Here is a 24,597-nt window from a genome sequence, read left to right as displayed (position 1 = left end):
AATCAGAATCTTTTTCCCAGGATGAAAATCTCAAAATATTAGAGGGCTTAAGTTTAATTAAGTTGAGAGGGGAAAAATTTAAAGGAGATTTTAAACAGGAAGTGGTACATTACTGGAAAGCATTGTCAGTGAAGGTGGAAGCAGAGATGATAACAATGTTTGAGAGGCATTAAGACAGACACATGAACAGGCAGGGAGGGTGAAAGACAGTAGGCAGGCAAATAGGATTAGTATAAATTGTCATTATGTAGGCACAGGCATGATGAGCTGAAGGGCTTGCTCTTATGCTTTAATGTTCTATGTTCTTACTCTTTTTTTCTCTCTCTGTCTGTTGCACTTTATCAATTTCTTAATCCCAATTACATCCATTTTGATGCCCATTCAATATTCCTTTATTGTCATGTTATAAATACACAATTCGTTAACTTTTGTTTGCACACAAAGAAACACTACTAGCCCGGCACTACCACCAATAGAGAAAGAGGAGCAACAGAGAGTCTCTCTGGAGACAATGAGTATTTGTATTTCGCCTCCTGCATTCCCACAACCTCTCTAGCCATAAAGCCTCCTGTCTATTCCAGCAGTGAACCCAAGCTCCTAGTTCAAAAACTTTGATACAATCAGGAAGCTGTGGGTGCCTGAGGCCTTTCAGGAGCCCTGCTTGCCATCAGTACCCTCATGAACCCCAGTTCTGATGCCTTATTCCCATGAGTCAGTCTCCAGAAGGCTGAGGCCTGGTGTGAGTCTTTCAGTCTTCAGGTCCCTCACTGGTCCACTGCTGTGATCACCTTTCCTGTTGGGTCATCTCCTAGACTTCTCCTTCTCAGCAAGGAAGGTGGAAAAACAGACGGGTATTCTCCAGGGTTGTTGCAGGCTCCCCTGGAGCCTGCAACTCTCTTGGTCTGGGTTGTCAAGCATGGGTATTGCCATCCGTGGGTTCACCAATATTATAAAAATAACACTGCTCTCCCCATCTAAAGGCCACTTAAAATCTCTACAGGGCTGTCAGCGTAATGAATAGGCAGTAGGATCTCGCAGAAGAAAGCAATATCTCCACTACCCACTTTCATAGGACCGATCCAGTGGCAGCGCTGCCATTTAAAAAAATCTTTGTTCATAGATTATCCACAATATTGTTAGGCTGGACCATTAATATGTTTGTTCCATCATCTACAGTACCAACATTAAAACTTTCTTCCACCTTTGCTAACACAATCATTTGCAGCCCAAGTACTGACATGCTATTTATCCTTCTCCCTCAGGCCTAGACTGTTCCCACTTGCTAGTTTCAGTGCTTTTATTTGGAGCTAAAATCAGTATTAATATCTTAAATTATGAGGGAGATTGAGTAGTCTGGGCCTAATTGGAGAATTCAGAAACAAACAGAAGCAGGGTTATCATTTCCACTGCCAGCTGAGACTATAACTAGGGGATATAGACTCAAGGGGAGTGGCAGTCGATTAAAGACAATGAAGAGAAACTGCTTCTCTCAGAGAGTAGTGAATGTGTCAAATTCTCTGCCCAAGGAAACGATAAAACCTGCCCCATTAAAAGTTTGGATAGATTTTTGAATAATAGAGGAATTAAGGGGAAATATGTGGGTCAGTGGAGCTGAATCTAGTGCCAGATTAACCATGATATTGAATGGCAGAGAAGGCTCAATTGATCAGATGTCCCACTGCCTGCTCCTTATTTCTTATGGACATATATCCATTTCTATTTAGCAAGGAGGTATACAATACAAACCTTCTCAGCCAACAAGAGATCTTCTTGTACTCTGAGCAGATCATGTTTTGTAGCAATAAGATTATCTTCTAAACTCTTCTGGTTCTCATTGCTCACATTCAAGCTCTTCTCAAAATCAGCCTTCAATGTTGCCAACTTTGCTTCAAGATCAGCAGTCTCCTGGGATTTAAATTTGGTCTAAAAAAGGATTGAAACGTCTTGATACAAGAAAAGGCTATGAGAGAATTAAATGCAGTTGATTATTACATCCACTGTATATTTTACACCAATGTAAGAATATTAAATAATACATACCAAAGTACCATTCAGGCAGGCAACAGGAAGTAAGTAAATTTCAATTAAAATATGACTCTATCCCTACATGCACCAGACAAAAATAACGTACAAAAACACAGGTTTTTTTAATTAACATGATCAAAACAAATCCTTCAAAATTTTAAAAAAAACATTGATCTCCTCAACCCCAAAAGTTGGCATTTGGACTTTTTAAACCAGAATTAAGGCTTCAATAAGAACAAAGAATAGATTGCTGAATGTGAGACCTCAGAATCATCATAATTTATGACATAGGAGAAGACCATTTTGCCTGTCCAACTAAGAAGAAACACTATTCTGACTAGTTAACTGACCAGGTCTTGGTCAGTAATTGTGCGGGTTACAATTGTGCAAAGTGGGGCAGCTGTTAGAGCTAAACAAGAAAGTCTGCAGATACTGGGAAACCGGAGCAACACACAGATTGCTAGAGAAACTCAATAAATCAGGCAGCATCTGTGGAGGGCAATAGTCAGTCAACTTTTCTGGCAAAAAACCCTTCATCAGGACAGGGAAGAAAGTGAGTATCGTACGTGTGGAGTTTGCATATTTTTCCCATTTCTTTGTGGGTTTCCTTTGTGTATGTTTCAATGGGATTCTTTGAAGCATAAGAATATTCCATTACAATCACAGAGTCTATATAGACTTCTTAATTTCTTCTGAATGAAGATCCTCCCACCCTAACAATTCATCTGGTGAAGATTTGTTACATGCATTCAATTACAAATACATTGCTCGTTAGGTAGGGAGACCACATCTACGCACAATACTCCATATATAGTCTCGGCACTTTCCTACAGGATAGTAATAAGACATTCTCAAATCTTGCAATAAAGATGTAATTACAAATTTGTTTCCAAAATTGCTTATTATACCTGGATTTTAACTGTAATTCATTTGTCTAAACAGAATCCAGGTTCCTCTGAATATTTTTGAATCCTTCACTATTTAAAAAAAACAATTTTTCTAACTTTTTTTTAACCAAACTGTCTCAGCCATGCCTATAGTCTCTTCACATCCTCCTCACAGTCCACACTGCCACCTAGCTGTCATCAATATTCTTTCTTTTCTTCTTCTTTCTTTCTTTGGCTTGGCTTCGTGGACGAAGATTTATGGAGGGGTAATGTCCACGTCAGCTGCAGGCTTGATTGTGGCTGCGGGACAGGCAGACACGGTTGCAGCGGTTGCAGGGGAAAATTGGTGGGTTGGGGTTGGGTGTTGGGTTTTTCCTCCTTTGTCTTTTGTCAGTGAAGTGGGCTCTGCGGTCTTCTTCAAAGGAGGTTGCTGCCCGCCGAACTGTGAGGCGCCAAGATGCACGGTTTGAGGTGATATCAGCCCACTGGCGGTGGTCAATGTGGCAGGCACCAAGAGATTTCTTTAGGCAGTCCTTGTACCTCTTCTGTGGTGCACCTCTGTCACGGTGGCCAGTGGAGAGCTCGCCATAGAACACGATCTTGGGAAGGCGATGGTCCTCCATTCTGGAGACGTGACCTACCCAGCGCAGTTGGATCTGCAGCAACGTGGATTCGATGCTATCGGCCTCTGCCATCTCGAGTACTTCGATGTTAGGGATGAAGTCGCTCCAATGAATGTTGAGGATGGAGCGGAGACAACGCTGGTGGAAGCGTTCTAGGAGCCGTAGGTGATGCCGGTAGAGGACCCATGATTCGGAGCCGAACAGGAGTGTGGGTATGACAACGGCTCTATATATGCTAATCTTTGTGAGGTTTTTCAGTTGGTTGTTATTCCAGACTCTTTTGTGTAGTCTTCCAAAGGTGCTATTTGCCTTGGCGAGTCTGTTGTCTATCTCGTTGTCGATCCTTGCATCCGATGAAATGGTGCAGCCGAGATGAAATGGTTGACCGTTTTGAGTTTTGTGTGCCCGATGGAGATGTGGGGGGGCTGGTAGTCATGGTGGGGAGCTGGCTGATGGAGGACCTCAGTTTTCTTCAGGCTGACTTCCAGGCCAAACATTTTGGCAGGTTCCGCAAAACAGGACGTCAAGCGCTGAAGAGCTGGCTCAGAATGGGCAACTAAAGCGGCATCGTCTGCAAAGAGTAGTTCACGGACAAGTTGATCTTGTGTCTTGGTGTGAGCTTGCAGGCACCTCAGATTGAAGAGACTGCCATCCGTGCGGTACCGGATGTAAACAGCGTCTTCATTGTTGAGGTCTCTCATGGCTTGTTTCAGCATCATACTGAAGAAGATTGAAAAGAGGGTTGGTGCTACACCAGTAGCAAATGCGGACATCATACTTCTCATAAAAATTATTGATCGTTGAATAGCTGGGACCCTAGCACTGATCCCCAGTGGCACTCTATAGTCTCCCAACCTAATCAGATCAGCCATGATCTTAATGAATGGCAGAGCAGGCTCAAAGCACCAGTTGGCCAATTCCCACTTCTATGTCTTATATTCTTATTTTGAGCCAAAAATAATTAATGTCAATCCTTGCTCATTTATCAATTTTCAACCTAAGCCAGTACGCTACCCCCCAATCCCATTCACACTAATTTTCTTCAATAATCTCTTTATTGGAGGCCTATTGGAAGCTTTCTGAAAGTGCAAATGAGCTATATTGACATTTTATGGTAGAAGGTATAGGAACATCAAAATCAAGACTGACAGGCTGGAGAATAGCTTTTTCCCCAAAGCTGTGAAACGGATGAAGAATATCCTGTACCTATGTACATCATCCCAAACATTTATAGGTATTTAATTTGATAATTTGTGGGATTATTACGTACTGTGCATTGTGTGTTTTTGTGTGTGCACCGTGGTCAGGAGATACATTGTTTAATTGGGGTGTATATATACAATCAGATGATAATAAACTTGAACTTTATTCCCAATTCCCTCTGACAATGGGATTGGACCAGCCTAGACATTGGAATCTCATGCAATGCCAGTATCTCTGACAGGGTAGTTGCGTTGTATGCGAGTTAGTATCTGGTCACAGGTTGGTCTTGAAGGCCTCGTGATATCAGTCCCTCCACTAGTTACTCTTTCATCTCACGCAGTGCCCGGCCTGCCCACTAGCCACTCTGAAAATTTAACCCCCCCACTCCTTTTAATTCAGGTGCCAGTCTGCTTTTTGTTTATTTCCCTCCTCCCCCCACCTTTTTATTCAGGCACCTGTCTGCTTTTTTTCTCATACAGATTTTCTCTCCCATTCTCCTGTCAATGAACACCTATGCTCCTCCCCTGTCCCTTCTTACCTACCCACCCCTTCACCTTTTTATTCAGGAGCCTGCCTGCTTTTTGCTCCTATCTTGATGAAGGGCTTGGGCCCAAAACGTTGGTTATTTATCTTTGCTTCCTTACAGATGCTGCGGCACCTGTCGAATTTCTCCAACACTTTGTGTACAGTATTATCTACAACCACAACATTTGCAGACTTTCTTGTTTCAACCCTAAGTAGAAGCTCCTTGCACTTGTAATTACTTGGCCAACCAGACCATAGTACATGCCTTCTTAATCACTTATGAAGGCATCCAGTTAGATTCAGCAATCTGTGGATGCAAGTACCAGGGACACTCTGTGCATATGGAAATTTCAGTATAAATTTATGGTGAATTCCCTGTTTATCCTCTCCAAATGGTCAAACTTGCAATTCTCCACACTGAAGTCCACTGTGCTAATCTGGCCACTTGATCAAGACAATCCAACCCAATTGAAAACACCAGATGCTTGGGATCTTCAGTAGACAAAGAATTGCTGGCAGACCTCAGCAATGTATTACCCTTTTATTATGACTAAGATACAAAGATGAAATTACATATATAAATGGAGAAAAGAAGCAAGAATTGGGGCCCAGAGATGAATGGCTGCAAAGAGAGGGAGGTGGAGAAACAAGTAGAGGGAGAAACCATGAAGAAGGAAGTAGGGAGGAAGAAAGAAAAGTTAGAAAGAGGAAAAAAGTTCTGAAGTGGGTGAAGAAGAGGTGAAAATAGTGAAATCAGATGGTGGTGGGGGTTACTTAAAATTACAGATATCATGTTCATGCCATTAGGTTTAAGGCTGTCTAGAAAGAATATCATGTGTTCTTCCTCAAGTTTAAGTTTAGCAACACCCTGTCAAGATGAGGTCAGACATGTCTTTGTAGGAATAGTTGGCTACAGGAAGCTCAAATTTACACCTACAAGTATTGGCATTCATTCAAGCAGTCATTAAATCTTCATTGCGTTGAGTCCAGCCCACTGCCACCTACCATCAACCAAGTTGTTTCAGCCACAGCATGTGCTGCTCAGCAACTCCAGCCAAATCCCAGCTGGGTTTGGATGAGTAACCTTGCAGCACATCCTGCAGTACATGGTCTAAATGTCACAATGGAAGGTTATGTGATCACGCCTCGTATGCAGTCATGCTAGCAGCATAGTCCAAAAGTCTGTTCTTCCATTTTAAATGGATGAAAAACTGCAGCCTTTCAGTAATCAGCAATTTCCAGTTTCAGTAGAATAGGTTACAACATCCTGGTTGCATTACTTAAGAACCGTGGATTCTACCCAAGCTATTCCAATATACCTGTAACATTAGCATCTCTCCAATAGTTATGAAAATGGCTCTCGATATTTCACCTGTCCAAAAAAGATAGTCAAATCCAATCCAACTAATTACTATCTTATCGGTTTACTCAATCTTCAGCAAAGTGATGATACTAGTCAATGACTCCATTTTCAAACCATCTTTGCTCTCTAATACTCATTGATGCCGATTTGGACTTCACCTGGCTCAAGACCTTTTAACTGCCTTGTTAGACTTATTACAAGAATATTTTGGAGAATGGACAAAGGCAGGCAAATGGAATTAAGATACAAAACAGATGAATGAATAGCAGAACCAGTTCAAGAGTAGAATTCCTTCAAAGGATATCCCATTAAAAATTAAATTCTCAATTTTGCAGCTTTGTGAAGTAAATAAGGAAGTCCACAGTTTACAAGAGTCTCCCAAACAACAAGTAACATAGCCAGACCACAACATTTTTTGTTCAGGATAACTCAATACAGCAGTCTCCCTTTCCAACTCCACCAATAATAATATTTTACCAGGCTTAAAATCAAGTATATCAAATATATCTATTTTGTAAACTCTAGGATGCAATGATTGATCAATATATCAAATACTATATGATTACATATTTCCAATCACTTGTACAGTATTAGAAAATTTTGTAAATCAGGCATCTAGTTATAAACTTTAAAATTTGCCTTACCTCTTGATTCCCTTGGGCTTTTTCTAGGTCCTTAAGAACTCGCTCTAAATTGAACTTTTCATCCAGTGCATTTGTAGCCTATAATTCCAGTGATCAAAAAATGTTATAGGTTTCAGTTTAAAATTAGGAAACTGTTCTTAGGTTCTCAACCATCAGGGATCACACCAATAGTCACATTACCTGTACTTCTACAGTTTTTAGTCTAGCCTTCAGTTTGTCATTCTCCTCTTGCAGTCGTGTAATTTCCTGTACAAATAAAAGTAAAACTCATGCATTTTCACAGTTTGTATTACAGATGAAATCCAGAATTTTCACATTGTATCTGTTTGGCTGAAAAAGTGAGTCTCCATTACAAAGATAGCTTGCTGATGAATCAGTGGACTTTCATGTCTGCGAATCACAGTGTGGATGCACCCATGCAATATCCTGCTCTCTCTAGCTTACTGAACCTTTGCATCTGGTCCTCCAGCTTTATACCAAAGGGTGTGGAGCAAAAGAGGAGTAGATGCAGTTGGGATATGGCATGGTGGAGGAGAGGGAGTGAATAAAGAACCAGGGCTTTTGCTTGATTAGCTGCCGGTTTGAGGCAATTGTCCTAGCATCACGACTGGATTTAGCTTCTTCCTCACTCATCTTATACTCCAACTCTGAATCTGCAAGCGGCACCTGCCTTTAGATCCAACCTGGTGCTGAGTTGCATCCTTGGCAGCACTCAGAAATTGATGCTTGTAGGTCAGCCATGTCATGAACATCTGTTGAGTGTGGGCCTGGTAAACCTGGACTGGACTCTGACCCTCCAACCAGGTTCCTTATGCCATCTCCCCTGTGACATTTCATCCAAAAAAAAATTATATATAACCAAAACATTGGAGAATGGGCTACACAGATTCCAACAGTGGAGGGAAGGAATTAGAGATCTGCAAGAGATGAAAACTAATGGCAGCTCAGATAGAAAGAGGCAAAACTCAACAAAACAACACAATTGCTATAAACAGACAGAATTCTAATTGAACTATTCAGAAATATTGGCATTTATTTGTAAATGCCATTGCTATTTTTAAAAAGTATTTTAATTACTTGAATATATATTTCAGTAGCACTTTCTTCAGACAAGTCTCACCTTACTCAGGAGCTCAGAAACTCCTTCATTCAACGGAGCAAGTTTCGGTTTACTGATTTCTGTGTTGGCCTGTAGGGGTAACAAGAGACCAAAATTAATATGTTATAGAGATCAACATATTGATTTAGTATCAATCTAGAGATAAAGTTTTCCTCAGTTGGAAGCCATCAAGGTAAACCTAAAAAATGCTGTTGAAAAAGATATTGCAAATGAACCATAAAGAATGGACTTGTGGCAGACAAAGAACAAAGGCAATAAAACCAAGACTCTTTAATCTGCACTTGTTAAGAAATAGTGGGGAAGGTGGGCTTCAGATTCCTGAGGTGATCTTTGCACTTTACAGGTGTTAGAATCCAAAACATGGCAGATGGTTTCATGTCAATATTCTTGTGGGGATGATTGTTTGTGTTTTTGGTGTGGCGTAAACAAGCTCCACATGGAGATGGGAACTTGAGTGAGGACTCTGAAGGGAGAGGAGCCAAACTGGAAATGCAAGGCAAGAGGATAGAGAATGATTTGTCGGAAGAGAAAACAAAGGTTATAAAATAAACAACATGGGAGTCTGGCCAGATCTTATTGTACATTCACCAATACAAGGAATTGGTGAGCTATGGGCATAAATGGGCATGTGTAAGGACAGTTTCCCTGTTGTGTGTGCCATGAATTTCCAAAGAATCAGGTGAAGGCTGAATTGCAAATATGAGGGCAAATTTCTAAAATCCAAAAATACAAGACAGCAATGGTGGGTAATTTCAACTATTGACTGGAATGTTAATGTGTACAAGGCATAGAGAGTGGAGAATTCTTAAAATGCATTCATCTGAACTTTTCAAAGGAACTGATCAAATGATACAATACTTAAAATTGATCAGCAAAAGATCCAGAGCAACTTGGAAAAATATATTTTTTTAATAGAGTAGTTATCATCTTAAAAGTACTGTGTAAACAAACTGTGGTAGCTGCAAAATCAATTCCAGGTCTCAAAAAGGGAATTTTATAATATATTTCAAGGTTAAAAATGCACGGCTATGACAAAAAAGCAAGCGATTAGCACTGAATCATAGGTTGGAACAACATTGTGGGCTGAAAGGCCTATATTGTGCTGTCATGTTCTCTGTTGCATGAATTGGCAAATCTTAAAAGAATCAGCAAAAAAAAACACAATAGACTTAATTGTTTCCTTTTGTGCTGTAATGAATTAGAGTACATGCACGGTTGGAGAAATGTTGTGATAAACTCTTCCATTCAAAACGAGAAAATGGGTACTTTTCAATCGCAAAACAAGTAAACAAAATTTACTAAGTTTAAATTACACTTACTCTTTTTCCTGATGAAAGAAATTCTGCCTTTTCAAATTCTGCCACTTGTTCCAAAAGTTCTCTGAAGATAAAATAAAAGCCCTTAGCAATACATTCTTAAAATATTTAAAAAGCTGGAAATGTGATTGTTAAAAGATTAGTGGAACAGCTTTCACATAAAAATGCACAAGAATGGGCATCCAGCTCATACCATCTTTTTAACAGGGTACAGATACCAATTTTAATGATGCAAACATGCTGTCACAAGCAATGTACAACAATGATCAATTTGTTTATTCACAGACCTCAAGCCTGGTTATCACAGGACTTGTAAATCTTCCTAAATTATGTTCCCTAACTTCAGTGTTTATTTTAAATTTACAGGAACCACACTACTTATTCTTAATAGAAATCAAGAGCCTCCCTAATGTACATAAAGGGCTACTTCTGCATTTTTTTGTTCTATCAATTACACGTGCTATGTTATTTCTATCATGGAAAGCATAATGCTATTATAGTGCCAGTGGCATGGGTTTGAATCCAGCACTGGCTGAAAGGAATTTGTACATTCTCCCTGTGTCTGCATGGGTTTCCTCTAGGTGGTATCCTCCCACCCTTCAAAATACACTGGGGGTTGGAGGTAAAATCGGGCAGCATGGGCTCGTGGGCCAGAAGAGCCTTGTTACCATGCTGTATGTCTAAATTAAAATTAATACACCTTGATACTGTACCAGGCATTCTGGGGTTTTTTTCATATCTTGTAAACTTACCTTAAGAATTACCAGTACTTCAATTGATCTTTGATGACAAGTGTTTTCTTCCTGGATGAAACCACATTCTTCTTATTAAATTGGTTTCCCCCCCAAAAAGTTGGTAAATGTTGGTAATATTTTAAGTGGAATACTTATTGTTTCTTGCTGTCCCAATCACTGAACTTCAAAATTAACATTTCACTGCAGGCAGCATGAAGAGGAGGCTAGAAAGGGTCGATTCAAAAAGGGTAACAGGAAGATGAGGATCATAGGGAGAAGGCTTGGGAAAATGGATTTAGAGCTATTCTCCACGGATTTTTTTTTTCCAATCTGTGCCTTGGGCAAACTCAACGCAGAAAACAAGCGGCTGGAGGAACTATGACGTCAGGCAGCATCTGTGCACAGAAATGGATAGTTGATGATTTAGGTCAAGATACTTCATCTGAAAAAGTAGAGGGGAGATAGCTAGTACAAGGTCTCATCCAGACCTGCTAATGCAGCCTCATGCTCTTCCTCAGTAGTTATCCTTGCTGGGATCTTGTCGCATGTGTTTCCTGCTTCATTTCAAGGTGAACCTTTTTGGTCCTATCCCGGATCTAAGATATGTAAACTTCTCTTTACTCTACACTTTCAGTCCAAATAATTGCCATGTAGCCTGGCCATTAATGTGAGAGAGTCCATTTTTTAATAAATTTGTTTTCCCATCACCTTTGATTTGTTTACTACATTTAATCAGAAATCTAATCTTCTTCCAACCTTTAATTTAACTTTCACTTGGAAGTAATCAATTGATGAATATAATATTCAAATTTAAGATGTGACAAATTTACTTGGGTAATTTTCACAGCAAATAAAATGAATATTTTCTACAGAGTAGCGATGATGAATTTAGATTGCCGGTTTTGTACTTAGATGAATACAATGCACCTACACTATTAAAAACTTTACACCTACCTGTTTTCCAGATCGGAAATCTCCGTTTGTAACTTCAGGTACCATTTCTCAGCCTGGTAGAATAACTGACGCAGCAGCAGTACATTAGTGTAAGTAGTGTTGATGAGCTCAGACTCTACCTCACTGTGAACAACAACCTTCAGTCCATCTAGAATTTCTGTCACTTCATCCACAGTGAATGTATCTTCAGTCAGTCTAATGTATACAAAAATAATAAATATTAGACAACAGTATTTCCAAACATCACTTTTATACATTAGAACTGAAATTAATTTATACATGCATGAAGCTGGCACCATGATTTTGACAGTTGAGAATGGTAGAGGAAGAAGATCCCATTGTCAATATTGAACAAGCAACCAGAATAAATCCAAGAAACTGTTTCATTCAAATGAGCCTCAATTGAGTACTTTTGTACAAAGCAATTGAACTTTGGCTCTTATCTAAATATGTACAAAACTGACATCACAGAAGTGCCATTTAGTCCTGGGAGCTTCAACAACAATAGCATTCATATGTAAGCCCAGACACCTTAAAGCTTTATCTGGTAGTTTCTCACAGTGACATAACCAAGCAATGCAAATGATAGTATTCTCTTCCCAAGAATCTCTGCTTGACTGAGTTTTAGTGTAACTTTTCTTAATCAGATGCCAAATTTAATGCATTATTTTGAAAAACAGATATTCTCATTATATGGACAATTGTCCTCACATGATAATGGGTATCTTCCTTTGGACCAGTGCCATTTTTGCAGCGATGGTTGTGGCAATTCCAAGGCAATGACCCATTGAGACTGAACAAACAGGAAAATAGTTTTACATTTTGATAAAAAGGTTTGTTCTAGACATTGGTCCTAGTTTATCCTCAGTATTAGAAGTCACGGAAGGATGTGGTGTCACTCTCAATAGCGTATCCAATGAAACAAAACTACAACAGCCCTTCTCCCCCCTGAGCCTGTGTTGGCCAAATAACCTAATTAACCTACAATCCCTGTGTTTGAAAGGTATGAGGAAACCGGATCACCTGGAGGAAACCCATACAGACATAGAGAGAACATACAAATTCCTTACAGACAGGGCCAGATTCAAACCCAGGATGATGGCGCAGTAATAGCACTGAGCTTTGTGTTAATCGTCTCAAACGCGCATGGGATAGATATGACATCGAAATGATACAGATCAATCAAACTCTTGGTAATAGAGGAATGTTATGGTTTATTGAATGTATATTTAAAATATTATTATTTTTAATTTGATAGAGAGAAATATTACATGTATATATTGTTTAGATATTAATTAATTATATAGCTTTTATACAGTATAATGCAATACAGAATGGGTCTTATATAAATTATACATTGTCTTATATAACTCTTGAAAAGTGAAAAATCCTTATGAAAATTTCACTTCATAATCTAATACTGAGATATAAATTATGATTATCTAAATAGACCTATCTCCTAGTTGGAAAAAAAAGAATAAACAAAAAAAGTTTTTTTTTAATTTCCCCACCCCATACAAATCTAACCCCTCCCACTAAACACGATCACCAGCATAAATTGTAAAGAATTGACTATTGGCTCTAAGAAATAGGATAGAAATACCCCCAGAGCACCCCGCCTAAGTATTCAAATTATGACAATTGTCCACGAATGAGCCCCATATCTTGTCAAATTCAACCTTGATCTCTTTAACATTATATCTAATTTTATCCAAACTCAAGCAAGACATAACATCCTGTAACCATTGCATATGAGTTGTTGCTAAGTTGTCTTTCCATCTTATCAAAATTGGTCGTCTCGCCATCAATGAAGTAAAAGCTACTATTCTTTTTTGAGTTGAATTCAAGGAAATCCTCTCTTCTAGAGAATAACTAAACAAAGCAATAAAAGGATATGGTGTAGCAGCCGTGTAGCGGGCCGAGCGGGTGCACAGCGTGGCAATACGAACTGTTGCCAGCATGATTATGTGGGCGTGCGGAACCATAAGACGATCATCTGCCTACTTACCTAATGGACCGCACGCGAGAGATACCAAATGCCGAGGAACGGCACGTTGAGCTGTTGAGTCTCCTGCCGGAAGGCATGGGATACTTACAAGGCTAAATTGGATCATGTCGGGGTCACCAATTGTAGCGGCTACTACGGTAGAGCTACTAAAGAAATACAAACACATGGCAACTCAAGACTGATTTATTCAAGGTTTACTGGCTTCTTTTATATGCTGTACGCCCCGGGCTCCACAAGACAAGGTGGGATGTCACTATGAGAATGCTGCTGATCCACGGGACCGGCAGGTTTAAATTTAGCCTTGTAAGTGACCCACGCCTTCAGGCAGGAAACTCAACAGCTCAACATGTCATTCCTCGGCACTTGGTATCTCTCGTGTGCAGTCCATTAGGTGAGACATCTGTATTATGGTTCTGCACGTCCACAGACCCGCTGTGCGCCCGCTCGGCCTGCTACAAGGCTGCAAGGTCGGTTCTAATTTAATCCTAAGAATCTGTGATAGAGTTTTAAAGAATTGTTCCCAATATTCTTGTAGTTGAGGAGACTCCAAAAACATATGAATCAGAGAGGCCTCAACAGTTTTACATTTGTCACAAAGTGGATCAACATCAGCATCTTATTATTGCTATTACATTTTGATATTTCAGATTATCAACCCCCCTTGGCTAAAAATGAAACTGAGTTTTCCAAAAGATATTAGCTATGTTGGCAGTTTTAGGCAATTCCTTACCCTTTTCCTTTTCAAAATTTACGGACAATCCGATAATGAGACATAGACTGAGAATATGGGCACAGTTTAGGAAATTCTTTGGCTATCTTCCTAGCCCTATTATAAAGAATCATCTTTTTCAACCTTCTGTCTTAGATGCAGGTTTTAAGGAATGGGTTAGATTGGGAATAAAAAGTTTTAAGGATCTATATATTTGAGGCAATTTCACTTAATTTGAACAATTAACAATTAAATTCAACCTTCCAAATAGGCATCTTTTTAGATATCTACAAATTAGACAATTTCTTCAGTCTAAATTCTTTAATTTTCCTCAAATTCCCAATACCAATGTTCTTGATTTATTTTTTGATTTAAATTTTTCCAATGGTGGATTGATAGCTATTATTTATAACAACTTTATAGACCTAAGAAAATGTTCAGGGACTGGAATCAAGAACGAATTGGAATGTGATTTAAAAACATCAGTTTCAGATGAAAATTGGGATAACACGGTTGATCTGATTAATAATTGCTCATTCTGTGCATTACATTGTTTAATACAATTTAAAGCTGTACCTAGAATACATACATACAAAGTTAAATTATCTAATTTTTATCCTGATGTTGATCCACTGTGTGACAAATGTAAAATTTTTGAGGCTTCTCTGATTCATATGTTTTGGAATGTTCAATTTCAATCTATTTTTTAACCCTTCTAGCCTGGTCTATCACTCAATTATATGATTGGGATTAGTTCAAGAAAGCTAGGCTGAGGTAAAAGATTCAGAGCAAATAGGTGCTGATTGATCTACCTCTGATTCTATTGCTTGTGTTCCTACCTGATCAGTGACCCAACTTCATGTCATTATGTTTGCACTTTATCCCTTAATACCCTTGGTTAATAAATCCCAAATATTTCATTTTGAATTGATTGAATACTGACTGCCATTAATGGAAGTGTTCCAAACCAGTTTGCCTCAAGTTTGAGGATGGATTTCCTCCAATATACCTGACTTATTTTCCCAACTACATTCAGCTCTTCTTTGCTACAAAGAATTAAACAAAGCAATGCCATTAACTATTTTCATGAGTTCTAACTTTTTTTTCTCTAATATAATTGTAAAACATTTTGGCATTAATTTTTCTTTCCATATTCAATATTTAAATTCAGATTGTCTTCTTTTTTCATATAACACTCTGGATCCTTGCTGAATTCTGCATTAATTTCACATTGTTTCTTATTTATTCAGACTTTCATATATGATTTTTTTTAAATTGGCAAATGGATCTCATGGTCCTTGATAAAATGGTCCTGGGTTTTAAAACAAAACTTTTTGAATACCTCCTACTGATATTTTGTTATTTATCTGGATAACAGACTTTTCCAATATCAGGAATATAAGGAAGCCTCTGCTTCATACAATGAATGAAGAGTTTATTGTCATATACACAAGTAGAATGTACAAATGCAATAAAAGGTCTTACATGCTACAGCCTCCCAGGTATGTAAAACACAGTCACAATAATTTTAGTATAATTAACACACAAGACACTCTGAAGAGAAGTGGGCAGCAAAGTTAGCTTAGCAGTTAGTGCAACGCTGTTACAACACCAGCGATCGGGACCGGGGATCTGTCTGTAAGGGGTTTGTATGTTCTCCCCACATCTGCATAGGTTTTTTCTGGGGGCTCTGCTTTCCTCCCACCATTCAAAAAGTACCAGGGGCTGTAGGACAATTGGGTGTAATTGGGCGGCACGGGCTGATGGGCCAAAAGGGCCTGTTACCGTGCTGTATGTCTAAATTTTAAATTTAAAAAAATAAAAGGGAAGGAAGGAAGGATAAAAGGTAGTGCAAAAAATGTGCCATATCAGTAGTGCAGACAGGTCTTGAAGTAGTAGAGCTAGGATAGTATTCAGCTTGTCATGTCTGGACAACTCATTAGCTCCACTCCCTGGCCTCTTTTCTCTCTGACCTTCCAATTATTTCCTCAACATACATTTATCCCATTTCCTTTTGATGACTACAATGGAAGCTCCCTCCACCACATCTGCATGAAGTCAGTCTAACTCAAATCAATTTTTGATGAATACTCTACTCTTTTCCTCTTTGTTCTCCCCCAAAACCCCCATTAACCAATTTTAAATTTTCGCAATGATTTTACTTGTCCTTTCAGCTCAAACTTTTTGCAGTCCATCTGGAACCAGTTCCAGATATACAAAGGACACAGTTCCTACTTATCTCAGTACCCCATACCTGTCAGTCTACCATTTTCCACATTCTCTTTCACATGACAAATTACTTGAACTTGACTCCTTTTGGACAATCTGCTTCAACATGCCAGGTCAGCATTCTGCCCACTCTTCAGACTGACTTAATTCATAACCTCATAACACACCTCTTACTCTTATATTATTAGTCAAGTATTCTCTTGGCTTCCTCACTTGAGTTGTGCTGTTATTATGAGAGGTTTGATGGGATGCCATTTGCCCCACTCTTCTGGCTGAAGACTAGGATCTCAGTATTATTGAAGGATAACAATCAGAATGCTCAGCATTCATTACTTCCTTTGTTCAGTGTTTGCTGCTTAAATACAAAAAAAGGTTAATCTTCATTTCTATACATTCATTTCTGCAGGGTTTCTATGGAAATAACGAAAAGTATTGTGATGTACGAAATGGATGGATCCCAAACATGTAACAGATGCTCCCTGGCCTGCTGTGTTCCAGAATTGTCCACTTTTATGAAAGGAAATGGGTTTACCAAGTTCAGATAAATGGTCCGTGGCCAACATTATTACACTATTTGTTTTCTGCAGAAATGTGATCTCATTTCTGAAGTGCCTAAGAGCTCGTCTTTGTCTTTCGTTCAAACTTCCACAATTTTCAGCTGTTATATTTTACCCATTGTTCATAATACATTTAAATTATCTAACTGAAGCATTTTACAGAAAGACATGGACTCAAACATTCCACAATCAGTGTGGAGGAATATCAACAAAAAAACCTCTTGTTACTAGACAATAAAAAAAGATAACAAATTTTGAATGGCAATATGAAATAATCCATAAAGGGTGCACCAAAGATTTGTGGAATAACAAAACCTAGCATAGCTGAATGTGTTATTAATTTGCTGCTTACACATGACACCAATTCCTTTTTTCCCTGCATATTCATATGTCTATCTAGAAGTCTCTTAAACTCTACAATCATTGGTTGTATGTTAAATGCCAGTATTGGGAAGTGAGAAAAAAGTCTTCACCAACTAAACTAAATCTAATACAAAATAATGATACTGATACCCAAAAATGGGAAAATTAATATTCACCTCTGAGACAGTATTTATGATAACCAAACAAGATGAAGCAATGTTTTGTTTGTATTTATCAAACTCTTTAGTTTTACATCTTCATCGAAAAATAAACTGATGATATTGAACCATTTTGGCAACAGATAAGCAATTACACACAATATACAATAATCTGTTTCTTCTAATCAGCAGTTGATAAATGTGATATTCACCTGCTGTCCTTCAGATCTTGAAAGCAAGAATCAACCGTTTTTAATCTCAGTGCTCTTTTTGAACGAGCAAATCGCATGTAGCTGATTACTGCATTCTGATGGTGTTCATTTAATCCCAACTCTGCCTGAGAAAAAATATAAAGTTGATTTCCTACTTGCAGAAAAATACTCAATGATGAATTATTTGCTTCAATGTGAAAAATGAAAGCAATGAACACAAACAAACACTTTTTGGAAAAAAAAGTGTTTAGGTTGGAAAATTCATCATTAGGTACACTGATTTAAATTATGCAAAATTGAACAGTACCGATATATATTGTATTGTAAGATTCAAAAGAAGAGGGAAAAAAACCCTTATAATTCAGAAACCCTACCACTAAGAAACATTAAAAGCTAAAACATGGGAATCAAATGACAACAACCAGAAGATGGATAGCACAGCACCAAAGCATCAGAACAACTCTAATTCTTTAGGTTATGATAATAGTCCACAAATGGGCCCCACATCTTTTGAAAGTTAATATTTGACTCTTTAATGGCATATTTAATTTTTTCTAAACTTAAACAAGACGTTATTATTTAAACATTGTGTGTGTGTGTGTGTGTGTGTGTGTGTGTGTGTGTGTGTGTGTGTGTGTGTGTGTGTGTGTGTACATACACATTGTCTTTTCATTTAATCAAAATTGCACGTCTGGCTATCAATGAAGTAAAAGATAAAATTTGGTTTTGAGTTGGAGTCAGTAAAACATCATCATCTTGAAATGATCCGAATAACAATTCTAATTTGAACGTGAGAATCACCTATAATGTTTGAAAGATATCTTTCCAAAATTTTTCTAAACTCGGGCAAGTCCAGAACATGGACCAAAGAAGCATCAGCAATTTTACATTTGTCACATAGAGGATTTATCTCAATAAAATACGAGACCAGTTAACTTTAGATATGTACTTTATGGACCACTTTATATTGCAACAAACAGTGTCGTGCACAAAAGGTAGTATTAATCAGACTACAAATAGAATCCCACAACTCATCTGAGAATGAAATGTTAAAATCCTGTTCCTAATCATTCTTGATTTTAACTAATGAGGCTATCCTTAAATCAAGCAAATTATTATAAATAAGAGATATTAAACCTTTATGAGAAAGTTGTAAATCAAAAAGTATTTGCGTCGGAATTTGCGGAAAGTAAGGGATCTGAGGAAGAACATACTGTCTAACTTGTACATTCTTAAAAAGTGAGTCTTTGGAAAGTTAAATTTTATCACCAACTGTTCAAAGGAAGCAAAATTGTTTTGAATAAAAAGGTCTTTAAAACATTTAATACTCAATCTGTGCCAGTCATTAAAGACAGTATCTTGTAAAGAAGGTTGAAAAAGATGATTAGATATAATAGGGCTGGCAAGAGAAAAACTCTGAAATCCAAAAAACCTTCCAAATTGTGCCGATATTCTTAAACTATGTCTAATTATCGGATTATCAGTTGATTTATATAAAGAAGAGGATTTTAAAAAAAGACCATAAAATTGCCAACATAGAAGTACTTATAATAAAATTCAGTTCCATTTCCACCCATGGAGGGCGGTCAAGTAGATTATCGAAGTAGAAATATTTCTAAACTGCTCTGACAAACAATTCATAATATTTCAGTACATGTGATTTCATCTGCAACCCACCCATGCTTTGTGTTAGCCTCCCATGGGAAACAGATGCCACCTTGCAGCTCCCAACAACCAAATAATAATTATGACAGCTATTAGCTGATCCATGATGTAGAGTGGTCCTCAGATAGCCATTAGTGCTCACACAGCAGAAATCAAGGCCCTGTCATGGACTACTGATGGCTTCTGCTAGATTGAGGCATTTTCTACTGTTTCTAATTATCTCTGATGATCAGATACATTTGGAAACAATATACGGGTGCTCCCCGATTTACGACTGTGATTGAGACCGAAGGATCGATCATATCTCAAAATGAACCTAACTCGGAATTTTGCCCACGCGTAGGAGTTCCGAAATCTTCGAGCAAATTTTTTTTAAATTAAATGTTGTATTTGACAAACTATAACAGGGATACACGGCACACTAGCTAAAATGTGCATACTTACTTTGTTAATTGGCGTCCCGGGGTCCATAGGCTGGGCGCGGCCATCTTGATTCCCGTGCGCATGCGCAAGTCTTTAGTTGGTGTATGTGCAGTGAGTTTGCATAAGTGCCTGATGATGTTGAATTTGCACCATTAACTCTCGTACATGTGCCAACCAAACTCCAAAACACGAACCCACCACGCAGGCACACAGGAATCAAGTTGGCCACACCAATGGACCCAGGGACACCGACTAATAAAGTAAGTATGCACATTTTGGCTCTTAAATGCCCCGTATCCCTGTTTTAGTTTGTCAAATACAACATAAACCACGTAAATTTTACATTTTTTCTTATATATATTTTTTATAAATTCAGTCGTACGTGTGGATTGTCGTATGTCATGTAGGTCGCAAGTTGGGGAGTATCTGTATATATTTAGTTGAATGAAAAGTAAAATATTTGGAAAAATTATAACAATTTTGTAATTCATTATTTTGATTAATTTACAAAGTCTTGGAAAAAATGTTTTTGGGACAAACAACCCCATTTAAATGGACAGAGATACTGTTTCGTTGGCATAAAGCTGAGGTGCAAGACGCAAAGTCCATTCAGTTCTGCAACTCAGCAAGGTAAGAAACCTCTGTTGAAACTTCACTGAGAATCAAAGGAGAGAGCAGAGGTCAGATATACCAGCATCAGCCTGCTCCAGACTCCGGCATTACAGTCAGTGCAAAAGCCTGGAACTTGCTGACTTACTGACTGCAGACAGTTTTACTTAACAAGATCACCAACAAGATCATCATTAGTGTCCAGTTCAACAAATGGTTGGTATGGTAGCAATAGGCTAAAGGGATGAGAACTTATTTTAAAGCAACAAACAAAATCATGATCATTTCATTTTGATTATTTTAAAAAGAACTTTGAAGCATTTTCACTCATTCAACATTCTTCTCTAAATTGAACTGTTTGACATCCCAGTAACACAAGGGTAGGTGACAATTTTCTTCATGAACACCAGTCATAAGAGGTTATGTGGACCATGCACCATCCAATCAAATAGGACTGAAAAATGTCAGCATTAATTGTACCTTAATGTATTCTATTAGCCCTCAATTAAATTTGTCATCAACATCACAGCAAGGGGAGGAGTCACGTGATGGAGTAGTGGCCGGTCGGGGAACTCCAGCCCTCTCCGGAAAAGTTTTAAAAAAACAGAGAAAATACAAAGGCACAAACACGAAAATTAAAATAAAGTGAAAGTAAAGGTGGGAAGAAAATGGCAGCGAAGAAAGAAAAGTCGAAAGCAACGGGAAGAAGAGAAGAAGAAAAGACATCGGAAGAAGAAGGTGAAGGCCTTACCTGTCCGAGGAGGCCCGCTGTGGAGAGAGAAGCCCGGTCCCTCAGGTCAGTCGAAGTCCCGAGCTCAGGACTACAAAAATGGCTCGCGGAGCCAAGCAAAAGTGCGCAACCGCGCATGTGCGAGGAGTCGCGCATGCGTGATGCGCAAGACAAAAAAAACACTGGCGGGAGATGGGACCAGCTGAGAAGTCGATCTCCACAGCTGAGAATGACAGCCACAGCACAACAACAAGAGAACATAGAAAACAATGAGAACAAGAAAGAGAGTAAAAAGAAATCAAAGAAACAACAGATGACCAACCCAGAGGAAGAAGAAGATGAAGAACACAGAGAAATGGAAGAAGAAGGGAAGGGCAAGACAATGGATATATTTTTTTTAAAGAATATATGGAATCAGTAAAAGAATGGCAATCACAAGAATTTAGTGAAATAAAAAGAAGAATTAAAAGTACAGAAGAAAAAATGAATAGATTAGAGATGGTCATGTCAGATATAGGAAAAAGAGTGGACAAGGTGGAAGAATGAGAAACAGCCATAGAAATGGAAGTAGAGGACTTAAAAAAGAAATTAGAAGAATCTAATAAAAAAGTTAAAGAGACACAAGAGCTGTTAGCTCAGAAGATAGATATAATGGAAAATTATAATAGAAGAAATAATATAAAGATAGTAGGCCTTAAGGAAGATGAAGAAGGCAAGAATATGAGAGAATTTATAAAAGATTGGATCCCCAGGGTCCGAGGAAGACCAGAATTACAGGAAGAAATGGAAATAGAAAGGGCACATAGAACATTAGCCCCTAAACCACAACCACAACAAAAACCAAGATCCATTTTAGTAAAATTCCTAAGATATACAACAAGAGAAAATATATTGGAGAAAGCAATGAAGAAAATAAGAGAAGACAAAAAAACCACTGGAATACAAAGGTCAAAAAAATTTTTTCTATTCAGATATAAGTTTTGAACTCCTGAAGAAGAGGAAGGAGTTTAATACAGCAAAAGTGATCCTATGGGAAAAAGGATATAAATTTATGCTAAAGTACCCAGCGGTACTTAAAATAGTTATTCCAGGGCAGCAAAACAGACTATTCTTCGAACCAGAGGAAGCATGAAAATTTGCAGAACTACAAAACAGACAGAGAGATGAAGAAATGTAACGAGAGCAAAAATGACCACGAACTATATGTATGTGTGTATATGGGTATACATCTCCATCGGGCACACAAAACTCAAAACGGTCAACCAGTTTACCTATCTCGGCTGCACCATTTCATCAGATGCAAGGATCGACAATGAGATAGACAACAGACTCGCCAAGGCAAATAGTGCCTTTGGAAGACTACACAAAAGAGTCTGGAAAAACAACCAACAGAAAAACCTCACAAAGATAAGCATATACAGAGCCGTTGTCATACCCACACTCCTGTTCGGCTCCGAATCATGGGTCCTCTACCGGCACCACCTACGGCTCCTAGAACGCTTCCACCAGCGTTGTCTCCGCTCCATCCTCAACATCCATTGGAGCGCTTACATCCCTAACGTCGAAGTACTCGAGATGGCAGAGGTCGACAGCATCGAGTCCACGCTGCTGAAGATCCAGCTGCGCTGGATGGGTCACGTCTCCAGAATGGAGGACCATCGCCTTCCCAAGATCGTGTTATATGGCGAGCTCTCCACTGGCCACCGTGACAGAGGTGCACCAAAGAAAAGGTACAAGGACTGCCTAAAGAAATCTCTTGGTGCCTGCCACATTGACCACCGCCAGTGGGCTGATAACGCCTCAAACCGTGCATCTTGGCGCCTCACAGTTTGGCGGGCAGCAACCTCCTTTGAAGAAGACCGCAGAGCCCACCTCACTGACAAAAGGCAAAGGAGGAAAAACCCAACACCCAACCCCAACCAACCAATTTTCCCCTGCAACCGCTGCAATCGTGTCTGCCTGTCCCGCATCGGACTTGTCAGCCACAAACGAGCCTGCAGCTGACGTGGACTTTTTACCCCCTCCATAAATCTTCGTCCGCGAAGCCAAGCCAAAGAAATATATATAAATGTGTATGTATATATGTGTGTACATGAGTGTATGCGTATTTAAAAGAAAATATATAGAGTATAGATAAGAATTAATAAAGGAAAGAAAGGGAAGAGAGGAAGTAAGGAGGGAATTAAGAGAGTGACCTTTGTTGTATATGAAAATTAAAATCTTTTCTGGGGGGGCTGGGTGGGGAGGAGTTACGGTCACTGCGAAATCAGTTGACGCTTGCGTGTGAATTCGCAAATCCAAATGGAGAGGGGAAATGTGGTTGCCCCGACAAGGGATAAAGGGCAACTCAGGAAGGGGAGGGGATAGTGGGGTTAAAGAAATTTTAGATAGGAGAATAAGGGAAATGTTTGATGTTTTAGAAATGTTGTCTTATAAAGTGTTCAAAAAAAGAAAGCAGAATGGATAAGAAGGAAAGGTGATGATGAGGAAATGGAAAGGAAAGATAAACAAAGTATGAAATGGCTATGTTGAACTATATGACTTTAAATATTAACGGAATACATAACCAAATCAAAAGGAAGAAACTGCTAAATTTACTGAAAAAAGAAAAAATTGATATAGCATTCGTGCAAGAAACACACTTAACTAAAGTGGAGCACAAGAAATTAAAGAGAGATTGGATAGGACATGTAACAGCAGCGTCATATAATTCAAAAGCTAGAGGAGTAGCTATATTAATCAGTAAAAATGTACCAATTAAAATAGAAGAGGAAATAATAGATCCAGCAGGGAGATATGTAATGATAAAATGTCAGATATATTCGGAGTTTTGGAATTTACTCAATGTATATTCACCTATTTTATGCAAGATATTTTTTTGAAGATAGCAGACACGCAAGGGAACATACTAATAGGAGGGGATTTCAACCTTAATTTGGATTCAAACATGGATAAAACTGGGAAAAAAATTAACAGAAAGAACACAGTAACCAAATTTATAATTAAATCGATGCAAGAAATGCAACTTTTGGAGATATGGAAGAAACAACACCCAAAGGAAAAGGAATATTCATATTATTCGGGCAGACATAAAACATACTCAAGAATAGACCTATTCCTGTTATCAGCTCGCATGCAAGACAGAGTTAGAAAAACAAAATATAAAGCTAGAATATTATCAGACCACTCACCCCTGATATTGACAATAGAGTTAGAGGACATCCCTTCAAGAATGTATAGATGGAGATTAAACTCCATGCTACTTAAAAGGCAGGATTTTAGAGAATTCATTGAAAGTCAAATTAAGATGTACTTTGAAATAAATACGGAATCAGTGAAAGATAAGTTTATACTATGGGACACAATGAAAGCGTTCATCAGAGGACAAATAATAAGTTATGTAACCAAGATGAAGAAGGACTACAATCAGGAAACAGAGCAGTTGGAAAGGGAAATAGCAAATATAGAAAAAGAATTAGCAATGAAGGAAGACACAACTAAAAGAAGAGAATTGGCAGATAAAAAAATAAAATATGAAAC

General features: G+C 38.4%; 1 protein-coding gene across 3 annotated transcripts in view; it reads right to left on the bottom strand.

The window, feature by feature from the left end:
- lztfl1 (leucine zipper transcription factor-like 1) overlaps positions 1 to 24,597 on the bottom strand; it is a 42,628-nt gene that overhangs the window by 10,589 nt on the left and 7,442 nt on the right. For 2 of the 3 annotated variants that reach the window (XM_069909196.1, XM_069909213.1), the window contains exons 2-8: positions 17,631 to 17,755; positions 11,395 to 11,589; positions 9,710 to 9,770; positions 8,391 to 8,459; positions 7,451 to 7,516; positions 7,271 to 7,348; positions 1,747 to 1,923 (exon numbers count right to left, since the gene is read on the bottom strand). In XM_069909196.1, coding sequence (XP_069765297.1) covers positions 1,747 to 1,923; positions 7,271 to 7,348; positions 7,451 to 7,516; positions 8,391 to 8,459; positions 9,710 to 9,770; positions 11,395 to 11,589; positions 17,631 to 17,755 — 771 coding nt within the window. The remainder of the gene's footprint in view (positions 1 to 1,746; positions 1,924 to 7,270; positions 7,349 to 7,450; positions 7,517 to 8,390; positions 8,460 to 9,709; positions 9,771 to 11,394; positions 11,590 to 17,630; positions 17,756 to 24,597) is intronic. The other variant, XM_069909205.1, reaches the window with a different exon arrangement.

The sequence above is a fragment of the Narcine bancroftii genome, chromosome 1 (assembly GCF_036971445.1).
Source record: "Narcine bancroftii isolate sNarBan1 chromosome 1, sNarBan1.hap1, whole genome shotgun sequence".
In the NCBI taxonomy this organism is placed as follows: Eukaryota; Metazoa; Chordata; class Chondrichthyes; order Torpediniformes; family Narcinidae; genus Narcine; species Narcine bancroftii.
This window is presented reverse-complemented; position numbering and strand designations above follow the sequence as displayed.